Consider the following 22,979-nt stretch of genomic DNA (forward strand, 5'->3'; position numbering starts at 1 on the left):
TTCAACAAATGTATTTCAAGTCACAAGTAAACATACTGCATTAAAGGTTATGGACAGGTTCCTTCAGGGTTACATTCCCAAGCCACCCACCCAATCCAGCCACACTCATCATTTGTTGCAATGATCATGCATGCTGCATGCCTGCCTATATGAAGCTGTAATGCAACAGTGTTAAGAGGGTAGAAAGGCTTTAGAAAGACTTTGAGAAGGAGTAATGCAGGGGTATGGAATCCTGTGTTCATGTAAAGTCATGGCTGAAACTAAGGGTTACCTCATTCAAGGACAATGAGATTTCCTCTGTCAAATTACCTTCTAAAAATATAAATTTCAGCTTTCAAAGATTGTTCTGTAGTGTGTTTCGAAGTGCTAGTATACTGTGCCGGATACCAGTCAAATTGATTCTCACAGCAACAAGAAGATGACACATCTAATCACTATAGGTCAACAGCAATTTCCAAAATGTGCTGAATTGTCTTTTGAGTAACCATTCCAATAGTATCTTCGAAACATATCTGTTTCTCACTCCCAGCTGTCCCACACAGTCTTCTATGTCTTTTAACACTGATTCTTTAAAAAATTAGCTCTCAACACTCGATCATCCCCAATGACCTTTCAACACCAGTTACATGCAAAGGTCTTCAGCCAGCTTTTCCAGCACTGGAAACCATGCACAAGCTCTTTACACTGTCTGTGCTGCAACCATTCACCGGAGGGCCAATAACATGTGACAATACAGTTACCATGGCAACATGAGAGCTATTCAGCCCTGCAGATGTAGCTAATTCTTTAATGATTACATGTAAGTCTATTATTGAACAAAGAACACAGTTTTCAATACACTCCCTAGATAAATGGTTCCTCCCCCTCTAACATGAGGCTGTCTAAATTACTGGGGTCTACAAAAGCATACTTAAATAGACAGCAGCGGCCATGCATAGCAACACAGGAAAAACAGAGAGTGCTTTACTGATGTGGAACTGAAACAATTAAGGAAGCTTGGAGTAATGATGGCTATAAACAGGGAGGTTGACAATGAGAGAGGCCTAAAGTGGTGAGTGGTTTCAGTTAGTACTACAGTATACCACACAATCCTTTTTGTTAGAGTAATTGGCCTGGAATACATACCTAAGGTACATTAAAACATTCATAAATACAGCTGGTTGTAAATTTCACCACTGCTCAGCCATTTTATGTTATTCAACAAGCAGAGTACATTGTAATGCTCTTATTTCTCCAGTGGGCAGTAGCAGTGCTGCAAGGCCCATGTGCTCTGTGCTAGGTGTGCTGCAGTATCCCAGGGTAAGAGTAATGAAAGAAATAGATTAGGATCCCATGCGGATACATCAAGTTGCTTTACAGCAAAACTCTCGTTTCTCAAATAGCTTCAAATTCCAGCAGTGGTCAGCATTGGTTTGATGCTGTCCAGAGTTGGTCCTGCTGGTTATCATCTAGTGTGAGCTGGCTAGGAGGCTCATTAGGCTTGTACCCACAGCCTCAATGCATTACTTAGTTACATGGTTCAATAACACAAAGCCTTGAAAGTTGCTGAAATGAACTGGTATTTAAAATTAAAAATTTTAAAAGAAGAATAGTTATAGCCAATTTAAAATCTGATGTCTTCCGGCAGTTTTTAAATGGTCTCACTGGAAATGCTGTAAACAGTAGATGTATTGTTTTCTACAAGTAGAAATACTTTAAAGATCTTCCTGTCTTTCATACAAGACACATTACATTGTTGACCTGCCTACCTTAACCAGCTGATGTTTGGCAATTACATTGATTAGTCTAGCATCAAATACAAAATAAGGGTTTCACCAGCTAACAGCTCTAATGTAACTCTATTGTGCATTCTCGTGACATTTAATCCAGCCAGTGGCTGAATGCCCAGTCATTGTGATTATTAAGAAAGGAAAGAGGAGGGAGGTCATTAGACATGGCTTGTTAATGTGAACTTTGTTTGCGAATCAGGCAAAGGTACTGTATATTCCTTTCATTAGAAAAAGTACTAGTTCCCCAATATATACTATAGCACAGTTTTACACCATAGAATGCAAATACAGTGTCTTAGAATTCTGAGGATGTAGAGTATGATTTTTTTTTGTATGTGATCAATTATTATTATTATTATTATTATTATTATTATTATTATTATTATTATTATTATTATTATTATATTATTATTACAATGGAACAAACAGTACATTACAAGAGCAAAAAACTGAAAAAGACCCTAAGTTCCAATTTTCCACCCATCTTTCTAACAGACCTGTTGTATATAGCATTTGGAACACATTTTATATTGTTTATAATTCTTTTTGACTGATTGTTAAACATTGATAAACACTTCCCCATCTTCTCAAATATTTAGAGATGAAGTAATCCAAGTACTTCAGTATCAACTCCCTCCCACGCTTCATATGGTCTGGGCTGTGATTCATTCTAGTGTGAACAGTGTTCCAGATTGTGAACCACATGTTATTTGACTTTAGAAGACAACTCTGACCTTCAAGAAGCTCACTGACACATCTAAGATCTTGTCCTTAAGAAATAAGTCCTCCTTTGCATAATAGATTGACCTGGTTTTACTATGTGTTTTAATAAGACACACCTGAGCTTGTTACCTATACACTGTGACTAATTAAGCTCGTACTAAAACCTGGAAGGCGTGAAACTGCTATGCCACAGGAGTCTTATTTCCATCAATGCAGTTATGCAATGTAGACAAAAGTGAGGGACAATGAATATCAAAGGCTGCTGGGAAATCTGAGTCCAAGTTTTGAAAAATGCATCCTATTAAGAGTAAAAAACAAATCAGTATATCTCAAAGGACAGCAAGCATACTTGTGATATTTCTATTAACTGGAAGGTGCATAACATGTGTGCACAGCATGCACAGCATCACATTCCCACAGGTCCAATTCAAAGAACATATCCAGCGTAGATAATAGAGCAGACAAATAATAACTAAAGAAAATGTACTGAGATGTGTTAGCTTCTGGTACTGATAATAATGAAGACATTATGGACATAAAAGTCCTTTATCAGCTAAAATGCCACATAGTGCATTTGCACACTTGAACTAATGTAGCTCTGCAATGGATACCAGTCTGTATCTGTAATACTTCTGATACTGTATGTCATAAAATGCAAATGTAACCATTGGGATGCCATTCCACCAATGGATCATTGTAGCATCCTTTGCAGCTGCCTGAAATGTGCTACTGAACACCTTGCATACATTATTTAATACACTGTGAAGCTGGGAAAGAGACTACAGTGAATGAAAAATGATCAGCTCAGACAAAACACACAATTCAAAGCCAACCCATCGAACGTTAAAAACAACAGGTCACACTTGGTAATGGCGCAAATGTAAATATTGAAGAAAATCATATGTATTTTTATCAGTACATAATCACATTTAATTTACAGTCATTTCCTTTTTGTGATGGAGAGAAAGAATGTGGCCTTTTTCCAGTGAGTCAGTGATATATTTAGGTCCCGTGCCAAGCAATACAAAGGCTTGGGTAATTATACTTATTTGTTGTAGTACCCTTATTATTTGTGACCAGACCAACTGGATTTTGACCTTGTCGGATATCTGAAGCTAAGCAGGCAGGCCTGGTCAATATGTTGAACTCAGTAGGGGCTTGAACTCAATGCCCCAGCATGTAAAAGAGGAAACTTTCTGTTGGATGTAGGTTTATGGTTAGCCTGCCCACTACTGAAGGACCAGTTTCCCACAGACCCCTTTAAAGACCTACAAATCCAACTACAAAACCTATAACTAAACTTCATAGGGAGAGAAAACATCAAAAACAGAAAGAGGAGGCTGTGTTTACCAACAAAAAGAACAAGGTTCAAAAATAGAATTGGACATCCATTTTGATACGTAGCATACTATATGAAACACTTAGCATTATCTTCAATAAAGTTCATACAGCAAAAGCCTGTTTGGTTAGACTATTTTCACTCTTTGGTAGAGCAGAGTTGTGTATTGCATATGCTATTCTGGATATATTTCTAACAGGAACAGGAGATCACTTAAAAGCGTATTTTGCATCTCAGTGAACAGGTTACTTAGTTTCTTGTCCCCTGTCTCATAAAAAAGTAACCATATTGTGCAACTTTTAAAATTGTTTTTCTTCAGCAGATATCCCAACCATATATCTTTTCAACACCTTTGTACAACACTTTTTTTTTATTGAATTTCTTGCAATCACCACATTGTTTTGTAATAAGTAACATAAAAGGCTAAGTTGCATTTTCTCAGGGAGGAGAATGACCTTGGAGATGATGTAATTCAGCTTCACTAGAGTGATGACTGTACTGAAATGGAAAGCACAGAGTGGCTGTAAATATTTCTCATTTTAACCTGAACCAAGAGACTGATAAATGTAGTATCACATTTTTCAACATTCCTTATAAGGGCATATTGTTAACAATTTGTGTCAAGAGAGAACCAGGACATAGTATCTTCTTACAGCAAGCACTGACCTGTAACAGACAATGCAGCTACTAAAGACTTTTGAAGAGGTCAGTGTGACACACTCTCATACACACAGCTGCTCTCCCTCTCCCTCCCTCTGAAGTGTGGTTTATTTCAGGACATTGTACATCTTTTAGTTAGGAAAGCTTCCGCTTCCCTTGCTTGCTTGCTGCTATATCACTTGATGAGCCAGCTTGCAGCAATAGGAGGGCATAAAGGACAACTATGTGACCTGTTGTTCAGAAAGCAAAATGGATTGATTAGCTTGCAGCATTCTTAGACAGCATGTTCCAAGAGTGCTTGAGGAACTAATAGCTTTACATCAAAAACATATGTAATAGATACTTACATCTCCTACGTTCTAGAGGAAACCAATTTGTTCTGGATGTTTAAGTGTTCATACCAGCAGACATGTTATGGTAGGTTCTTATAATCATTGGCAGACATAAAAGAGAATTGATGGCCATAATGGACTGACTTTATTATTAGACTGAGATCCAAACATGTTGGGCAATAGAACCTGAAAACACACGACTGGCATTTACGGCTTAAAATATAAACAGATTTATTGACCTATTACGACTTTTAGGGATCATTTGTTATTTATTTAAATTTAGATTTCCTCCTAAGTTGTACTTCAGTTCCTTCTGGTAATTGAAAAAGACGGCAATTCTCTTTGAAGCTTATATGCAAAAAGATACGATTAAAAAAACAAATGTCATGGTGTCTGCTGTTTTCTAGTTGGTTTAAATGAGCATTTTATCACAGAGTTACTAAACTTTGTATAATAGCTACAGTACATTCCACACATATCAGTTATCTTCTGTATCTATGCTATGCCTGGATAGTTAACATAATTGGTTCCATGGCCCAACTATGGACAGTTTCTCCTTGTTCTGTTTCGTTTTGTAAATACGTATGAAATTAGCTCATTCTATGCACATGCAAGATTCCATTTAATTTCCTAAAGATTTAAACTTTAGGATAAAATATTTTTAGATGTTTAAACTTAAACATATTGGGGATTTCTGTAACCAATCATAAAAGCCAAAATGAGAAGCTGTTGCTTTTATGAATTAATTAAAACAATAATGTGGATGAGACTACATGTATAGCATTTATGTATATATGGAATCAAATATAAAGAAATGACCTTGTACTGTACATATCCAACTGTACAAACATTACAGTAGACCTCTAAATGTGACTTCACTGTAATTTGACCGTAGTTAAACTTTTAGGGAAATGTTTAAATGTGTAACACTTGAAAAACATTTAAATGTTTAAACTCTAAGCTATTAACATCCATATACTGCAGTATAATTTAAAAGTGAAAGATGTATACAAGTTGCAAGAATACTGGTTTATACATTTGAAAGACATTTCTATCTTTACAGTTTAAGAGCACTTCAAAGTCATGACTACTGTATTAGCCTTACTCTTTCGGACTTCTTTTCCAAGAAGGTCCTTGGTGTTCTCAGATGGGCTGAAATAAGGGGAATTTGGTGTCTAATCTTTCATCTATTTATCTTTTTCCTTTTTTCCAAACAAACAAATGTTGACTAACATTTGCCCTGTGTATTCACCATCTGGATGGAAGTCAATTCATATTCATTTTGCAACCATTTTTGTCTCCTGTTTAAATTGGCACAGTACTGTATGGCGCGTCTGGAGAGGACATTTCATGCAAGTGAAATGTAATCACGAGAAGGTTCCCCAACCTCTAGCTATAAAACACATCAGTGTCTGTTTCGGGTGATCACTTGGAAAATAAAATGCCATTTGTTTGAATCTTCTTTCTACAGTGAAGGAAGTAATCCATCACCATCTGAATCGATATCTATTTGGACTCCATAGGAGATTTCTTGCTGAGAAATGGCTTGTGTAGCTGAAGTGATGATATGCTGACAGCTTTATCTACCAATAAGGAGTGGGTGATTTGGCAGAAAAGAAGCAAGTACTGCAGATTACAAAGCGTCCTGTCACACATCTGGCATCTTTTAGAACAGTCGGGCTCAGCAACCACGCCACGAAACCTAGACATTGGATTATATAGTTTCAGAATTATTTTTAAGAATATCTTATTATTTTAATTTGAAAATGTAAGAACCAGCAGGAGTTCAAAGATCAACAGTTTGTTGAATGAAATGAATCTGGTGTGCCCCTAAGCACCCATTTCCTAGACTGTGATCTACAGCGTCACAGAGTGAAGAGCCACCATTAACACGAAATTTGCATTAGCCATTCAAAAGTGTTATTTGCTGAAGTAGTAAGGTCTGGCATAAGCTTTTGTTTATTGATAAAGAAAACATCATGGTCTATCTTAAAAATAACATACCCCAAAATACCAGTATTAAAATGTTGATTCATTTGAGGTCTTAAATGCAAAAAACAAATAAAAAAAAATAACTTTTGCTGGAAAGTCCACTAACCATCTGGCAGCAGTACCACACGCCAAGGTGTGCATGCAAGTAGAATTACTGCACTGCTAGGCATGAGACAAAGCCAAGTGCATCAACCACTTAGCTGTGCTCTAATCTCACAACAACGCACAGCTTGAAAAAGAAAAACCTGGGTAGGGTAAGATAAGAAAGCTTAGCGATGTCTGAAGAGATCCAACCAGTATCCTGTTGTCTACCTATAGTATCACTTGGATTATTTTCAATAAGTGGAAAAGAACCTTTTGTTATTCTTATCCTGCGTTACACAAGTAGCCCATCCTAACCCCTTCATGGATCTCCAGTACTGAGACATGCTTTTCAGTTCTTGACCTTGTTAGTCCTATTCTGCCAGCCCTATTCTTCAAGGTGGTTCATAGTTTTATTTTTGGAGCTTAATAATAACAGTAAAAAGAAACTATGGAAGTATGTTAATAGAATGCAATAAATCCGTGCTAGAGCTGCCCCCTCTGATTTTATGAGTTAGGACTATTTATAATGCAGTTTTATAGCACTATCCTGAGGTTTTAGAACATGCACGCAACAATGTACACAGGTTGACTTATACACCACTGTAACTGCACTCTGGATTATGGCATGTGGATGCAGAGAATTTCATTAACTTACTATTTTATGTATTGTTTTGCAAAGACTCAATGGAAAATGTACTGTAATGCAGCTATGTGTCTAGACAGAAGCCACAAGGGCATTTGAGCCATCAGCAGGAACATTATTATGATTTTGAATATACAGCAGTTTGAGCACTGTCTGTTCATGCTGAATGTATGATTTACCATTTCCTTTTTTACCTAGGTTTTAATCCTTCTGAGTGGTCCTGAATTTTGTTGCCAAAATGTTAATGTGAATGTTAGGTTTAGATTTGAGTATGTTTCAAACGTGCATCGTAACGCCACCTAATAACAAACAGGGAATGAAACACAATATTCAAAAATGCAGATATCGCCTCATCTTGTAACCATACTCCACACATACAGGAGGCATTTACGCTTGCACTTCTAACTCGATAGCAGCTAAACCAACTGCTGCTATGAAGGGGTAACTACCTGGGCAGGCAGATTGCGAACAGTAAAAAGGGAATTGAAAGCTTAGAAAAACAACAACAGAAAAAATACTGTTAAAGGGATTTACTCTTTTACTTTATAATGTCAGCATGACCAATTTTATCACTGCAAACAGCATATTGCCAAACCCCACTTCCACATCATGTTTAAATAGTAAAAGCATAGGTTTGTTATCTACAGTATCTATTCAGGGGTACTAATGCAATATTCTCCTAGTACTGTAGCTCAATGAATCAGCACTGTCCTATTAACAAAAGCTGATGGATAGGCAATGTAGCTTACAAAGCTGTTACATTTTTTTTGTGTGAAGAGCAGTAGGTGAGTAGAATGGAATGCTGATAGGTAAAGGTAGGAGAGTGTGCTGTAGGGGGGAGCGTAGAGAGAATTGAAAACTTAAACAAAGCTTTAATTTTGTTTAAATGAAGCTATGACAAATGGGATAACTTTCTGGTATTCTCAAGCACAATGTAAAGGGCCCTGGTTACAATCAACAATTAGGTGCAGCACTGAGCTTCACCATTCATCAAATATATAGATCCAAGGTCACAGTGCAGCTCTGATAAAGAGGTGTTATCTTTGGACTGCTTCAGAAATGTCTGGGTATATGCCATTCTATGGATATACACAATGAGAAAAAATATGTATTGCATTGAAACTTTGCAGAAGGTCTCAAGCAATTTGGAATGGAAGCCTACAAATTTTGAAAAGCACTGTAACAATGGCTTAGTTCGAAGAAAAAAAATGTCTTTCAAAACAAACGTTCCAGCAATCTGTCTTCTGCTGTGTACTTTATTTAACCCTCTTGTACTTTAAACTTTAAAATGTTGGCCTCTTCTATGTGCATTTTTATATAGCACTTTAGGCACTCATTAAGGTGATGAAAAACAGAGATGTGCAATGGAATATTTTGGCAAATGTAAGAATTCCACATTTTTGATTAATTAGTTAGCTAAATATTTATGTCAGCATAAATTAAATACAAGATGTTTTAGCGACTCAGTGGATGTAAAACCCAGTGGGCTCTATTTTGCATAGAGACCCAGCCATTTATCTACCAGTTTCTGAAAATATGTCATTGCAACGTTAATAATTCAGATATTACAGACCAAGTTAATAAGTTAGCATTGTACAGTATCCGCTGCTTTATTATCAGTGGAAATCTATCCTAAGGCTTTTAAACACCAGTGCCAACACTTTTATATTATATTCTGGGGTTGTACATAATGTAAACATCTATCCCATTGTATGGAAAGTCTGTTGTCTTGTTCATTGTCTGCATTCTCAGAAAAACAATTCCCATTGACACTATGCACACACGACATGACAATAACCCCACTTTTAATGATTCAATCCTGCCAGCTAAGACAGGGAGGAGTTAGAGAGAAACAGATGGGACCCTTCCGTGATCACTGTGAGCTTCCTGTTTTCATTACACACCCCAGGCTATATCCAGGTGCAGGAAAGCAGCATCACTGTTTGATTAAACATGGAGAGAAAAGATTAAATTAAAAAATCTGAGTTGCGGTTATGTGCCACTTGAACTCTACTGCTCTGCAGACTGAGAGGATTATGCTAATTTATTAAGACGGATCGACTTAGGCATTACTTCTGCTTCAGAGAACCCCGTTTTGAATTAGCATCATATGTATCAAATAAAAAAATGTCAAGGATTTAAAAGGTAAAGTAATAAATATCACAATCTGTAAGGACTTTGGAACGCTACTTTGTATTTCATTGTGACTATGAGGAAGTTGGTACCCTGTAATTGTATCATCATTTTCAAAACCTGCAAAAAAGTAAAGTACTTTATGTGCAGAATTTAGTTCTCAAAACCAGTATGACTTTTATGGGATAATATAATCCCAGCAGGGAAGATACTGAACAGCAAAACTGTGTAACACTTTATATTAAGTTCTCCAATTACAATGTATTTACATACTAGTTACTTAGTAAATACTTGTGTACTTACAGATATTTATATATTTTTGCATGATGTATGCAATTACACAATTGTATCAGAAAAGGGTCAGGATTAGGGGGGGTTAGGTTTACAGTACATTGTAACTATGCATAATAACATTGTAGTTATGTGTAAGTATGTGTTTACTAAACTATGTAAATACACAGTAATTAGAGACACTTAATGTAAAATGTTACCGACAATTATGTTTTTCCCCATTTCAAAATATGGTTATAGCTTAGAAGCACTTGAACCATCACTTGAGAAACCAATGATGATGACGTCAAAGTGTTTCCATACACCTCCTATTCACCAGACTTCTCATGCTATACAATTATGTTGACAAGTGAAATTAGTTCAGTGGACATTAGTTCAGCGTTCAATTGCCAGCCCCTACTTGAGAGAGGACCAGGACTGAATGTCAGGTTCTGTTCAGGTGAGTACTGAAGGGGTTTACGTTAAGAATATTTCAAGCATTTGATAAGCCTGGATATGTGGACAGTTGTGGGTGGGGTGAAACTGGACCTCTGCTAAGAGGTCTCGCAATACACAATCCAATGCTACATTTCAACTTGACAGGCTGTCTTTTGAAATAACCTTTGTGGGTGAAGTTTGTGGGATAAGGGGTCTTTAACTGTTTCATAACTGCAGACCTGTATACAGACAACTTCACTTTAAATCACTGACCATTATAGGAAAGATAAAGCCACTCAAAACGGAAGACCAGTAAACTAATATGATATCCAATTGTTATTTATCATTATCAAGTCAATTAATGGCCAATACACAAAATGCACCATTGTTGATTCTTGCTAGCTTTGTTTCTTGTTTTATAAAACAGTGGTGCAAATGAAGTATGCTGACAAATGCTTTGTGAACATTGTCCTGAAACTATTTGGTTAGTAAATGAATGCATTCATGTTTAAATTCCAGAGACAGCTGTTTGAACTATGATTTGGTTTTTCCTGTAGGATAAAAGTCACTAATTTAAAAAAAAAAAATTAAAAAATGACCCAGCAAAAATGGCTGGACAGCTGGTCTTAATCAGGTTTGGCAAACCAGTTAAAAATCAGACTTATCCACCATTAGCCTTTTTCACAGACATGATGAACTTGTTAATTACCAGTAAGTTAGTGGGGTCTAGGTGGACACAGGATAGCAGAGAAGTGTTCTACACTTCAATACTGCAATTGCCATTGTTGTTACTTCATGATAATACACCAACACAATTTCTAAGGAAATCTGCAACAATGGTAAGAACGTGTACCAATGAAATCCATGAACTTGCAAGCCACTACTGACACCTCTATTCAGCCTGGCATAGCTGTAATAGAACAACCCTGATTTTCTTAGCACTGGACTGCTAAGAACATCACATGTACAAACTATTAGTGAATTTGTACAGGGATTGGAACAAGCAACAGCCAGTCAATCCTATCACTGTGCACTCTTATGACTTCTTCCAGATGCAGAAACCAGGTAGATTTCAGACTCCAAAGCTAGAATAAGTTAAGCCTCTTGTGGAAAAATATCAGGTTGCTTTATCCACCTTAAACTCACCAACATCTGAAATGAATCTTCACATCAGTCCAATTCTGTTCTCTTGAGATCTCTTGTCACAAACTGTTCCATAGCACTGTGCTGACTGCTGTTTAGCTTGGCTACTAAAACAGATTCATATACATTGAATGCCTCCAGAGCCTAATCCCCCCCCCCCCCCCCCCACATGCATTCAAGTATTGAATAATGATGGTTTGGTTTCAGATGTTGTCTTCCCAAATGACTGAGTACATAATCAGTCGGTTCATTGTCTAACGACGGACTTAAGGTCCGTTATTTTCTTGTCTCTCGAACAACACTCAACACAACAAAGTTTTTTTTTTTTTTTTTTTTTTTTTTTTTTTTTTGTTTCCAGGCTCCTGCAACATAGGAACAGTTCACATTAAATTTGTATTTGTTTGCATAGTTTGTATATGCACACTTTTAGAAACAAAAAATTGTAATGTACAAGGACATATTTAAATAGGCTATCAAGTCAAACTGCAATCATAAATGAATGTGGTCAGTAGTTTTTATTATATATACATAGGCCCCTTGTTCATTCTGTTCAGTTTTTAACTCTGAACCACTATATCATTATATTACTTGAAATGACGATCAGGGCCCTAAATGAAAAACAAGGTTAATTATTTATCAATAATGCATGCTGCCTTGTGTGTTACTGCTTATAAACCAAAAACATCATGTTGATTATTATTTAATGTTTGCCCTTGATCACATTTGGAAGTTTCAAGAGTCCTAATGCAATAGTTATCAAGCACATTTATAATGACATTGGTAACACCTTAAAATAATGGCCGCAATTTCATAACAAACTCCAACTAAATGAATAACACCTGCATATCTTATTCCTCTGAGTTCTGAAGTAATTAATTTTTAATTCTGCCCATTTGGATTTAATTACCCGTATTCAATCCATGTTCCCTTGTAACACATGATGTTGATCACATGTATAAGGCATGCATTCATGCATGAATTAACACTTCTCACAGTCCCCTGGTGGGTCAGTAAGAGGGTATGAATTAATAAAGAATAAACAGCGAATTCATTCAGAACAGATGGAGGGAAAAAGGGAACAAAATGTTTTAAAGCATGATGAATTAACAGGGCTGAATGCAAAGTCAGTAACTTCAGAACTCATTAGCATAACATTAACCTGATATTGTTTTGTTCTGTCCTGTATTTTCATCAAGCTTACCCAAAGTTTAAGAAAACTTATTTTAAACTCCTGGTTTTTACTTCTTTAATGGACAATTGAGCATTTCAAATAAAGAAGCAATCAAGCACTGCCAAGACATGTAATCCATTCACAGTAAAATAGCAGTTAAACATTTTGGACAAACCTGCCTAGTAAATGCACAAAACAGTGACAGTGCTGTAAAGCTAGAATCCAAATCATTCCTGCTTTGTCACAGTCGACTGTGCCCATAATGCAGATGTGTGTGCTGCAGAAACAAAGCTGAACTTCTCAATAAGAGGTTTGTAGCACCACAGAAAAGCTCCTTTATTATTAAAATGGAAATGGAAATATCTGGCAGTGGCCACTTGTGTTTTGCGGTTTGGGAAAAAAATGAAAGCGATATTTCTACAGATTTGCACAAACATCTGGTTACATCATGTCTGCATTGCAGTCTTTATATCCCAAGTGCGAATGAGAGCTTTCACATCAACGAAAGTAGACTGCTGTGCAGCTAGCTGGAACAGCAAATAAAATAAGCATTTAGGCTAGTCCTTTGAGTGCACTAAATAATTTAACACACATAGCACAGATTTTTTAAAATTATTTATTTATTTATTTTTTTGACGTGTAACCTTTTTGGATTGACTTGTGTCTTATCTTGTGACACTGTACCTGAAGATTGTGACTTAGGAATAATCTAATTCCTAATGTTATCGAATTTTTTTTAGGTAAGATAGGTCGACTAAAATATGAAAAAAAGAGAAAAACGAACCAAAGTGTTTTAGAATAAATCGTCATAGGATATATATATATATATATATATATATATATACATACATACATACACATATATAGTAACTTTTTCACATTTTTACACGCAACAACTAACTGAAGAGATTAACATGCACTGTGGGATGTTTGATTTTTTTATTTAAACATTTAAACAGTTGAAATATGATTAATCTTTGTTTAGCTTAATTGAATATACACAACATACCATTATACTGTTAAAGTTTATCAAGGTAAAGCGTGCATGATAATGTTGCAGTTTTGTATTTTCTATGCTTACTGTACCCAAGTAACACGATCCAGCACACCAACAACCCTAGCAAACAGAACAGTATGAATACAGATAGGAAACGGAATACAATGGCATTGCTGTATTCTTGTCTGGACACGTAGTTTTAACAGAACTGGAATAAAGAAATATGATATACGTAACATTTATTTAAAATGTCTGTATTGAAATGTTTTTTGGCATTTTAAGTTTGCACCCCATTCTATAGTGTAAAAAATAAAGGAATTGAAAAAGCATGGCTTCACCATTTGTTTGTTTTTTAACTCTTTGTGGACATTTAGAAAGAAATCGGAACATTTGTAATTGAATTTAGTACGTTTTATTTAGAATTTCAATTCTTTCCATTTTTCTTAAAAGCCATTAAAATATATTAAATGTTTACACGTCATTCTTGCACGGCTAGTACTAATTTCTATGCAGTATTACATGTTGGAAATTGACAGCTAATATTGTAATGCAACAAAAAGAAAACTAAACAAAGATGCCCTCTGGTGGTTTAAATGTTAAAATAAATATCTTGAATCCCGTGCAATTCAAAGCAAAAAATCTGTATAATACTGCTTTTTGTGGGTTTTTTTATTTTTATTTATTTATTTATTTATTTATTTATTTATTGTGAATTAGAATTTAAATTAAATTCAGCTGAAAAAATAAGGGTATTATTTAATTATTTAGCAGACGCTTTTATCCAAAGCGACTTAAAGATAGGATTGCAAACTGTTCCACAGATCAAGTCAGGAAACGTGTCATAATATAATTTGGAAGTCTGTGCAACCACATCTAAACGATGTTAAAAACAGTGAATCTTAATATAAACAGCTTTATGACAGAACTCTTCCACTACAATATGTGGTTTAAACCATTTACAGCTTAAGCCACAAATGGCAGTCAATTAAATTCAACAGTAATGTGTACCGCTGTGTTTAATTGTGACAGTCGTAACTGAAGACTCTATTACAGAAACTTTTAAAAGTGGTTCTAAGATTAAGTAACACGATGTTATTGTTTCACAGGGTCCAAGCTGAAAAGCTACAGTCAGCACTCACACATCCGACCTTATAAAATTTTAACTTCCGTGACGGCTAAACGCGTGATGAATATCGGGTTATTTCATTTTGGCCCGTTCCAAAACTTATCCGTTTTTCAGTGAACACAAAAAAGATACAATATCAAAAATACATATCTGAAAAAATTCGTTTTAAAATAAGTAGGCTTCCAATTAGATGTACTGTATTGGCTTTGTTGGTACAGTTCTATATTTTCAACAGAATAAATATTTAATTCAGAACGATATTATAATGAAAATATCACTTGCCAAAACAGACGACACGTGGATTGTAATACAATACATACTTTTAAATCTGATACGTATTGTAGCAATATGTATAATTCCCCGTTAACGATCCAACAGCAAAATTGAATCAAAATGTTACCCATGCACAAAACTGCATACAGTTTAAAAAGGTAACGCAAAAGTAGCACATGATAAAAACAAAACAAAAACAAAACAAAACAAACAAAAACAAAAAAAAAAAAACACAAAAAAAAAAAAACCGTCAAAGGTTTAAATTTTGCCATAGGTTCCAGTCATAAGTTTTAACGCATTATATCCCGATATAGCTACTCCGGGCCTACAGTATCGATTAGGCCCTTATTTTTTACTAAACCGTATGTCTTTTTTTTTTGCGTCCGACGCTGCTTATAAGTTTATTTAACATTGTAACTTCTGTACCCGAAACATGGTGTTTTGACCATGTCTCACCTCTTAGCGCAATAGCCCCATTCGTAATATATGGGCATTATATATATATATATATATATATATATATATATATATATATATATATATATATATATATATATATAGTATATATCTGTAAATATATATTATGTCTACAATGTTACAAACAATTTCAATTTATTTGAACATTCGTCGCAGCCTGCGGGTTTTTTTTTTCTGTATGGCAAATCAGTTTTTTGTGCATTAAGTGACATTAAGGCCTCATCGATATAGGCCCTATATTACGCAATTTTGAATACTGACCTTGGATACCGTTTTAAATTTGGAAACTGCGTGTTTTTTTTTTTTTTCTGTATGCCAAATCAGTCTGAAGCCGTTGCTAAATAGGTGCAGACAATAAAATTATCCTGCCACCAAACCACGGCCCAGTCTTCACTGCTCATGAATATGCATACATATTATTATTTTATAAATAACACAGAGTCTCTATGGGCTGAGACCACGCCAAAACAACAAACCCCTGTCTGAGTTATTTTCCAATACTCTGACTTGTCTTTCTCTCTGCTTGTACTACTATCCGGCTTTTCGACAGGGCACTACCAATCGGTAATTCTGCAGTTATTCTGCAAACCCACACTGTCTCTCACTCCCCTTCTCACGTCACGTTCATTCTGTGGCTGTGATGTTAAATCAATGTCCTATTGTAAGTGACTCTATATAATGCACAGTTCTCTGTAAAGCGCTTTGTGATGGTGGTCCACTATGAAAGGCGCTATATAAAATATAAATATATTATTATTATTATTATTATTTGTACGTCTGACGCAGAATAACTATATACACCAGCACCACCTGCTGGATATTTAATGTATTACATATATCATTTTAGTGTACCTTTAAAGTTTTATAGTCAAAATACATTATCTGCCATAACATGCCTAATCTCACTTTGTGTTGAGCAGGAAACACCCATCAGAACTCAACTAATCTAACTGCTCACAACAATTTGACATTACACCAGTACTGTAATTGCCTTTCCTATTGCCTTGGATAAAGACATCTGTCAAATAATAATAATAATAATAATAATAATAATAATAATAATAATAATAATAATAATAATAATAATAACATCAGATCAGAGTGTGGAAGTAGAAAATACTAGCCTTGGGTTGCACATTATCCATCGTACACCACTCTAATATTGGTCTGTCGATCTCTGGCCAAGTTGTATAATTTGCACCTTCTATGTTCATATATGCATTTACTTGTTGACATTCTGCTGTAAAAAAAACAATAAGGAAACACTTTTAAGTCCATATTTAAAAAAATGTGAAAAGGATTTATTTTTCCTTAAGTAGGCTGTCTGTGTTGTAATTAATTATTTTCTGTTATATTATTACCCATAAGACAAAATAAATACTATTTCACATAATAGTTAAAAAAAAAGAAAGGAAACGCAGACTTGTGATTAAACCCCAAAGTTTTCTGTGGAACTGAAATTCTCTTGAGTCTGCTACACATGTGTCTCACACAAAATTACCCTTTCAGGCTCCAAATGGTATTTAGATTCAATAATTCATAAAATGTCAACTAATCTGTTGCAGGATGTATATTGACACTTATTTTGCCAGAAGCACTACCTGAGTTGTACTTATAAGCAGTTAGTAGCTATTCTGTCATAAGTGACACAGAAGTGATCTCCTTACACAGCAATGGACAAACATTTAGCATCACCCTATAGAATTAATTGTTGCTTGAACATAAGTTGAATGAATAATGTTACATTAACATATTGAATTGCATACCGCTTTGTAGTTTTCCATATACTTAAAGCGAAACTGACAAAAATTGAAAAATGTGACATTTTGAAATATAACATGAAATTCTATACTTTTATTATGGCTTTTGTGTAGTTTATTTGATTGCATGACATTAAATAAAAGATCTAAATTATGTTTATGTAGTTTATTTTTTATTTTTATGATGTATCAAACCTAAAAATCAAGTGATGCAAAACGTTTGGCCAGAGCTAAACAATCAAATCTTAAATATATATTTAACTATCCAAGCATTTTTAAAATACACACACACACACACACACACCAAAAAACTAAAACTAAAACTAGAAAGCTGCATACTATATTAGGTTAGTTAAATATTTCTGGTTGTGAAAATTTATATTCTGCAGTGGTCATGTACACTGCATTTGGAATTAACTGCATGTAAACTCTATGCATTGCTGAACCTAAATATCTGTTTTATAGGTTCCTTTAGGTCAGAAGGTTAATGTGTATCATATCTGGTTATGTTTGACTCGGCAGTAACAAGTCACTGGGGAAGGATAGGAAACATGTGAAAAGGGCTGTTAGCTTAACTCTTAGACCCTGTCCAGTGAAGTAGACCCTATTACAAAACTTTATATAATTTTATACAACTTTTTTCTTGTAAAAGAAATAAAAAAAATCTCAGAACAGTTTCATGAACACCAATGGTATAGCAGGAGATAGGCACAGATAAATCACAGTCGATAAATATTCTTTTAACACTAAATAGATGTTTTAAAGAAAAAACTTCTTCTTCTTCTTCTTCTTCTTCTTCTTCTTCTTCTTCTTCTTCTTCTTCTTCTTCTTCTTCTTCTTTTTCTCCTCCTCCCCCCATGCATCAACCAAAGTCTTCATTCAATTAAATTCAACAAACACATGCCAAACATTTCATTTAAACCACATTCGCATTGCACTTCATAAAGATTATGTCTTGTATGTATTGGCTCTGTTTCTTTCCCTGCCTTGTGCCTATTCCGTTAGCTGGCTGCTGTAAAAAAAAATTTTTTTTTTTTATCCCCTCAAAACCTTCTCAAAGGAGTTGCATCACTTTCAGAAGGACTTGATTTATTTAATAGGAGTACAGCCAGCAAACCTCTTCAATTTCCTGGTGTTCTTTTACTTCATAATCTATTCAATAAATATTTTGGAGCTGCTCTAGTTATAGATAGTTACAAAATGTATTAGGTTTTCACAGTTTAAGGAAACTTGTTTGGCAAAAAAATCGAAATGGTACATTAAGTTTTCATTTTCAACACTCATATGGTGATTTTGAAACTGGTCCTGAGAATTATGCACAGAAAGCTTATTGCTTTAATGTTATTTTTGAGCATATAAGACTCTTCCACAAAGAACCAACTGCTCTAACATGGCCCATTATGTATTACAACTAGCCCTGTCTTTTTTTTAACAAGCATATTTCATCTGTTAAATGTGTAATAAACAGGTAATTGCTCCATCTCTTCTTGCCAGTTGAATTAGGAATTGCATTGAATGATTCTTCCATGAGTGATATCCAGTTTAGTCAGTCATTCCAAAGATAGTACTGAGCTCACATCTCTAATATGCTTAGCAAGCCATCTCCTTGCTGGCCTGTATTTGAGCTTCTTAGAGTAACTGAAGACCATTCTGACATGACTGACTAAGGCCTGAGAAAGGATGTAGCCCACAGACTGCTGTAACCATAGATGGACAACTGAGAGTTCCCAAAGGCTGCTGAAAGTAAATGGAGTCTACTGGCAAAGATTCACAGGCTTATTATAGACTAACAACAGATAATTTAAATTAGTGGCAACACTTTCAATTCATGGCATGTAAATACTCTGTAAGTAATGCTTACCATTTGTACTGATAATAGCTGGACTGATAAAACTATGAATTAACTCCATGTTACTACTATAGTTATAATTGTGTATTGTCGCTAGAGAGTAATGCTAAAATAACAGTACTCAGTAATTACAATGCAAATAATTTGGTTATCAGAGATTTATATATTTAAATTACCAGGTTTTCATTTTTAAAAGGAGTTTATTCTTAAAGGAGTTTCCTGAATGAAAGCTATGCGCAGCTCTGATGTTATACCATAAATGCAGTTCCATGTATGACTTAAGTGATGCATGGACCAGCTGATCTTGTGTTATATTCATGTCAGGATATAGCTTATCAGAGCTTTGGAATACAGTACACGTGACTGTGTTATCTACTCCTCCATTTAACAGCATTCCACACAGATTGGGACAGGGGGGTCTGGGTAAACTCATGCATAATTTATTTAAACTGTTTCCCAAAATCTTTAAGTTTTGTAATAATACTGCTACGTTGACAGTGTCATATGATTACATTTCCCAATTGCAGAGCTATTGACTGATTATTAACATGCTGCTCAGCAATAAATGGGGTAGTTGCATATCATTTAAATACTTATGTATCATGTGCGAAATAAAGCGATACCAAATCTGTTGCCACCCAATTTGTATTAAATGTAAATGTTCCCCTTTGTTCACACACAGTCAGTATCAAAAATACACGTTTGTCAGATAACGCTGCCACTCACAAAACTGAAGTGTCTGTCAATCTAATGCTTCGTACAGCACTCCACCGGTGAGACAGCCACACTGGTGACCTAAACTGAAATGAAGACTTTCGGTCTCAGCCCCACCCTGGAGCCAGCAAACACCAGCTGTGGCAACATTTATAGACTGTTCCCAAGCACCCGTAGAGACTATGCAAGCTCTGAATAGTGCCATCTGTATATATATATATATATATATATATATATATATATATATATATATATATATATATATATATATATATATATATATATATATATATAAGCCATTTGACATTCATTGTTCGTAAACTGTTTTTAAAAAAATCTCACACACACATGTCACACTGGTCACTGGATACAGCGCCCGCTAAGAAATAAATAATAATAAATTATAAGAAGCTATTCATCATGACTAAAACAATTAGGTGCATGAAGTTCTACAAACAATCCTGCAGGTGGCGGACTTTAGCTGTCTCTACAAAATCACCCAACTTCAAGCAATGACTGAATGTGAGCTGATTAAACGAATATATTTATATATTTTAATAACAAATCAAAAGACCATGTGAAGCAAGTGCAAAAGGCCGTTGTTTCACTGGTTCATCTAAATCTATCAAGACACAGCTCAGAACAGTAGTTTATACAAGACAGCTAATTGTGATGTTCCTCTTAAAAAACTGTCTTTGCCTTTCAGAAAACAAACACACTCCTTAAGTATTTTTTTTAAAAGGCTAATTACTCCACCTTCAGTGCCAATATTGAACAGAGTTGCAGTTTTTTCATTCTTTTCCCTTGGTTATACCATGCATTTGCTATAGTTTACCCTGGTTTGCCTGTTTATTAATAGGCTTTATGATACCTTGTTGGTTGCTTACATATGCTTTCCATGCTAAACTTGTATAAGGGAATCCAGTACCTTACATGAGAAAAACAACAAAATAAAAAAAGCACCAACTTACTGCTGAGTATCTTCTAGTCCCTCTTGTCCAGTTTGGCTCCTCTCTTCTGTATCATTCTGTAAGTTTTGTGTATCTTCCATTATTTTAGTTTATATTGCACTACACAGTGCACTTTCAAAACTTTTTTTTGTTTTATTTTAATTCTTGCTGTTCACTTCCTGCAATGTAAAATGAAATGTTATACAGGAAACCAGTCAGATCATCACGGGGTGTTGAGCTTATTTTAGCTCTTATAAAAGGTTACCATGTTTTTTTTGCTTGGTTATACTATGCATTTGCCATAGCTAACCCTGGCTTGCCATGTTTATTAATGTGCTTTACCATAACTCGCTGGACTTTTCAATGCTCATCTTTGCGCTACCATGCTTTCACTGTGTTTTTTTATACTTTGATAAGGATTTTATTATAGTAAAGTGCTATAAAGGAAGAACCTGGTATTGTCAAAGAGTGAGAATGATAGGTTACAGTTTCACTAAATTGTTTAGGAATTATATAAACCAAATGTTCTTCAGTGGCAAAACCAGGGCATTACAATAACAATGGAATAGATATATGGTATTAATGGAATCCCAATGGAAGGGTATTCCAAGAATAGCATGAGGGACATGCAAGAAATCTGTTGTAAATTCTATGCTAGAGACGAGAGCTCAGTAAACGTGTTATTAATGCTCGAACAGGTTATGCATAACACTGTGATCAGACACACCTACAACTGTCAGAGCTGCACCGAATGAAATACTACAGATAGTTAATTTAGAGATGTTATTTCCTGGCCAGTTTGCCACACCTGCGGCAAGAGAAGCCACTTAACGTGTAATACTGTAGGGGTTTTACACTTGAGATATCCAATGCCCTACAGGATTTCTCCAACAGTCGCAAGCTAATTATTTCTCATCTGAAATCACTTTATGCATTTGTTTTTAATTGTGTTATTGCTGTTGTGGTATAGACTTGAAAGGAGCCATTCACATGCCTTTGAAATGTGCAGATTAAGCCTTCTATCTATAGAAACAAAGATTAAACAGCAGGGTGAATTTGCAGCCTCCTAACTTCACAATAATAATAATAATAATACATATTATTATGATTTATATTATAATTATTGTCAAACAGTTATACTTACTTTAAATGCATTTTCATTATACATTAATAGTCATTATATTTTAAGGAATGTTCAGTATAATACAATATTACAATTGTCTGACACCTCAAAAAGGAACCATCTACTGTTAGAATGCATTTGATTTGAATAGTTCTTTATATAGCTAATAAAAGAAGAAATGAAACTTCTTTTTACTGCCTCCCCTACTAAGTGGTGATCTGGTGATGCGTTGATGGCAGCACCTGGTCCCACACAGTGGTTTTTAGGTTGCATGGTTTAGTTTATGAGTGTGACCCATGTTTGTCCATACCATTATGAACATACACACTGTAGGAACACCTACTGGTTGTCTCTGCGAGAGGCCTGTAATGTATATGATGATTATAAAGTGAAAATTTGCCCCAAACCCGCTGGATGAGGCAACAGACCCCTCATAACGACACCAAGGGTGGAGTTGGGGGTGGGGGTGGAAGGCAAATTAATCAAATGCAAGGAGAGGAAAGTTACCTGACTGTTTATGTTTCTCTGATAGGCCCAAAATGGATGATGTAATATGTGTCTTTACTCCAAAGCTAACGTTATAAACATCATATACTGTATCACCTAGTAAGCTAGACTTCTGTTATGTTCTCATCTCAATTTGCTTATACTGGAATTAAGATTTAATTTGATTTGGATCAGATTATGTTCCTTGCATCAAAATACATTAAAACATTTTCATTAAAAAAAGAAAGCTTTCTAAAATGTTTGGGGTTTTTTGCACAATATAACTGAGCAAGGATGAGGGAGTCTTGTATTTTCTGAGCAAGCTGCTTCTTATGCTAACTTGGCACATTGTTTTTGAGGCAGAGTTGGTGGCTGTGTATATTTCACTCCTGTACAGGTTCAGATGGTACAGGATGATGTGCCATTCCTTACAATATGGGTCACAATGAGTTAGTGAGCATCGTTTGATACAGGCATTTGCAAAAAATCAAGGAAAAAACACATCACAAAAACTTGAAAATGAAAAC

General features: G+C 35.1%; 1 protein-coding gene across 1 annotated transcript in view; it reads right to left on the reverse strand.

The window, feature by feature from the left end:
- The window catches only part of LOC121294620 (non-muscle caldesmon-like), a 60,739-nt gene extending 39,744 nt beyond the window's left edge, over nt 1-20,995 (reverse strand). The window contains exon 1 of the mRNA XM_041218516.1: nt 20,865-20,995. Coding sequence (XP_041074450.1) covers nt 20,865-20,944 — 80 coding nt within the window. The 5' untranslated portion in view covers nt 20,945-20,995. The remainder of the gene's footprint in view (nt 1-20,864) is intronic.
- Between the last annotated feature and the right edge of the window lie 1,984 nt (nt 20,996-22,979).

The sequence above is a fragment of the Polyodon spathula genome, chromosome 19 (assembly GCF_017654505.1).
Source record: "Polyodon spathula isolate WHYD16114869_AA chromosome 19, ASM1765450v1, whole genome shotgun sequence".
Lineage (NCBI taxonomy): Eukaryota > Metazoa > Chordata > Actinopteri > Acipenseriformes > Polyodontidae > Polyodon > Polyodon spathula.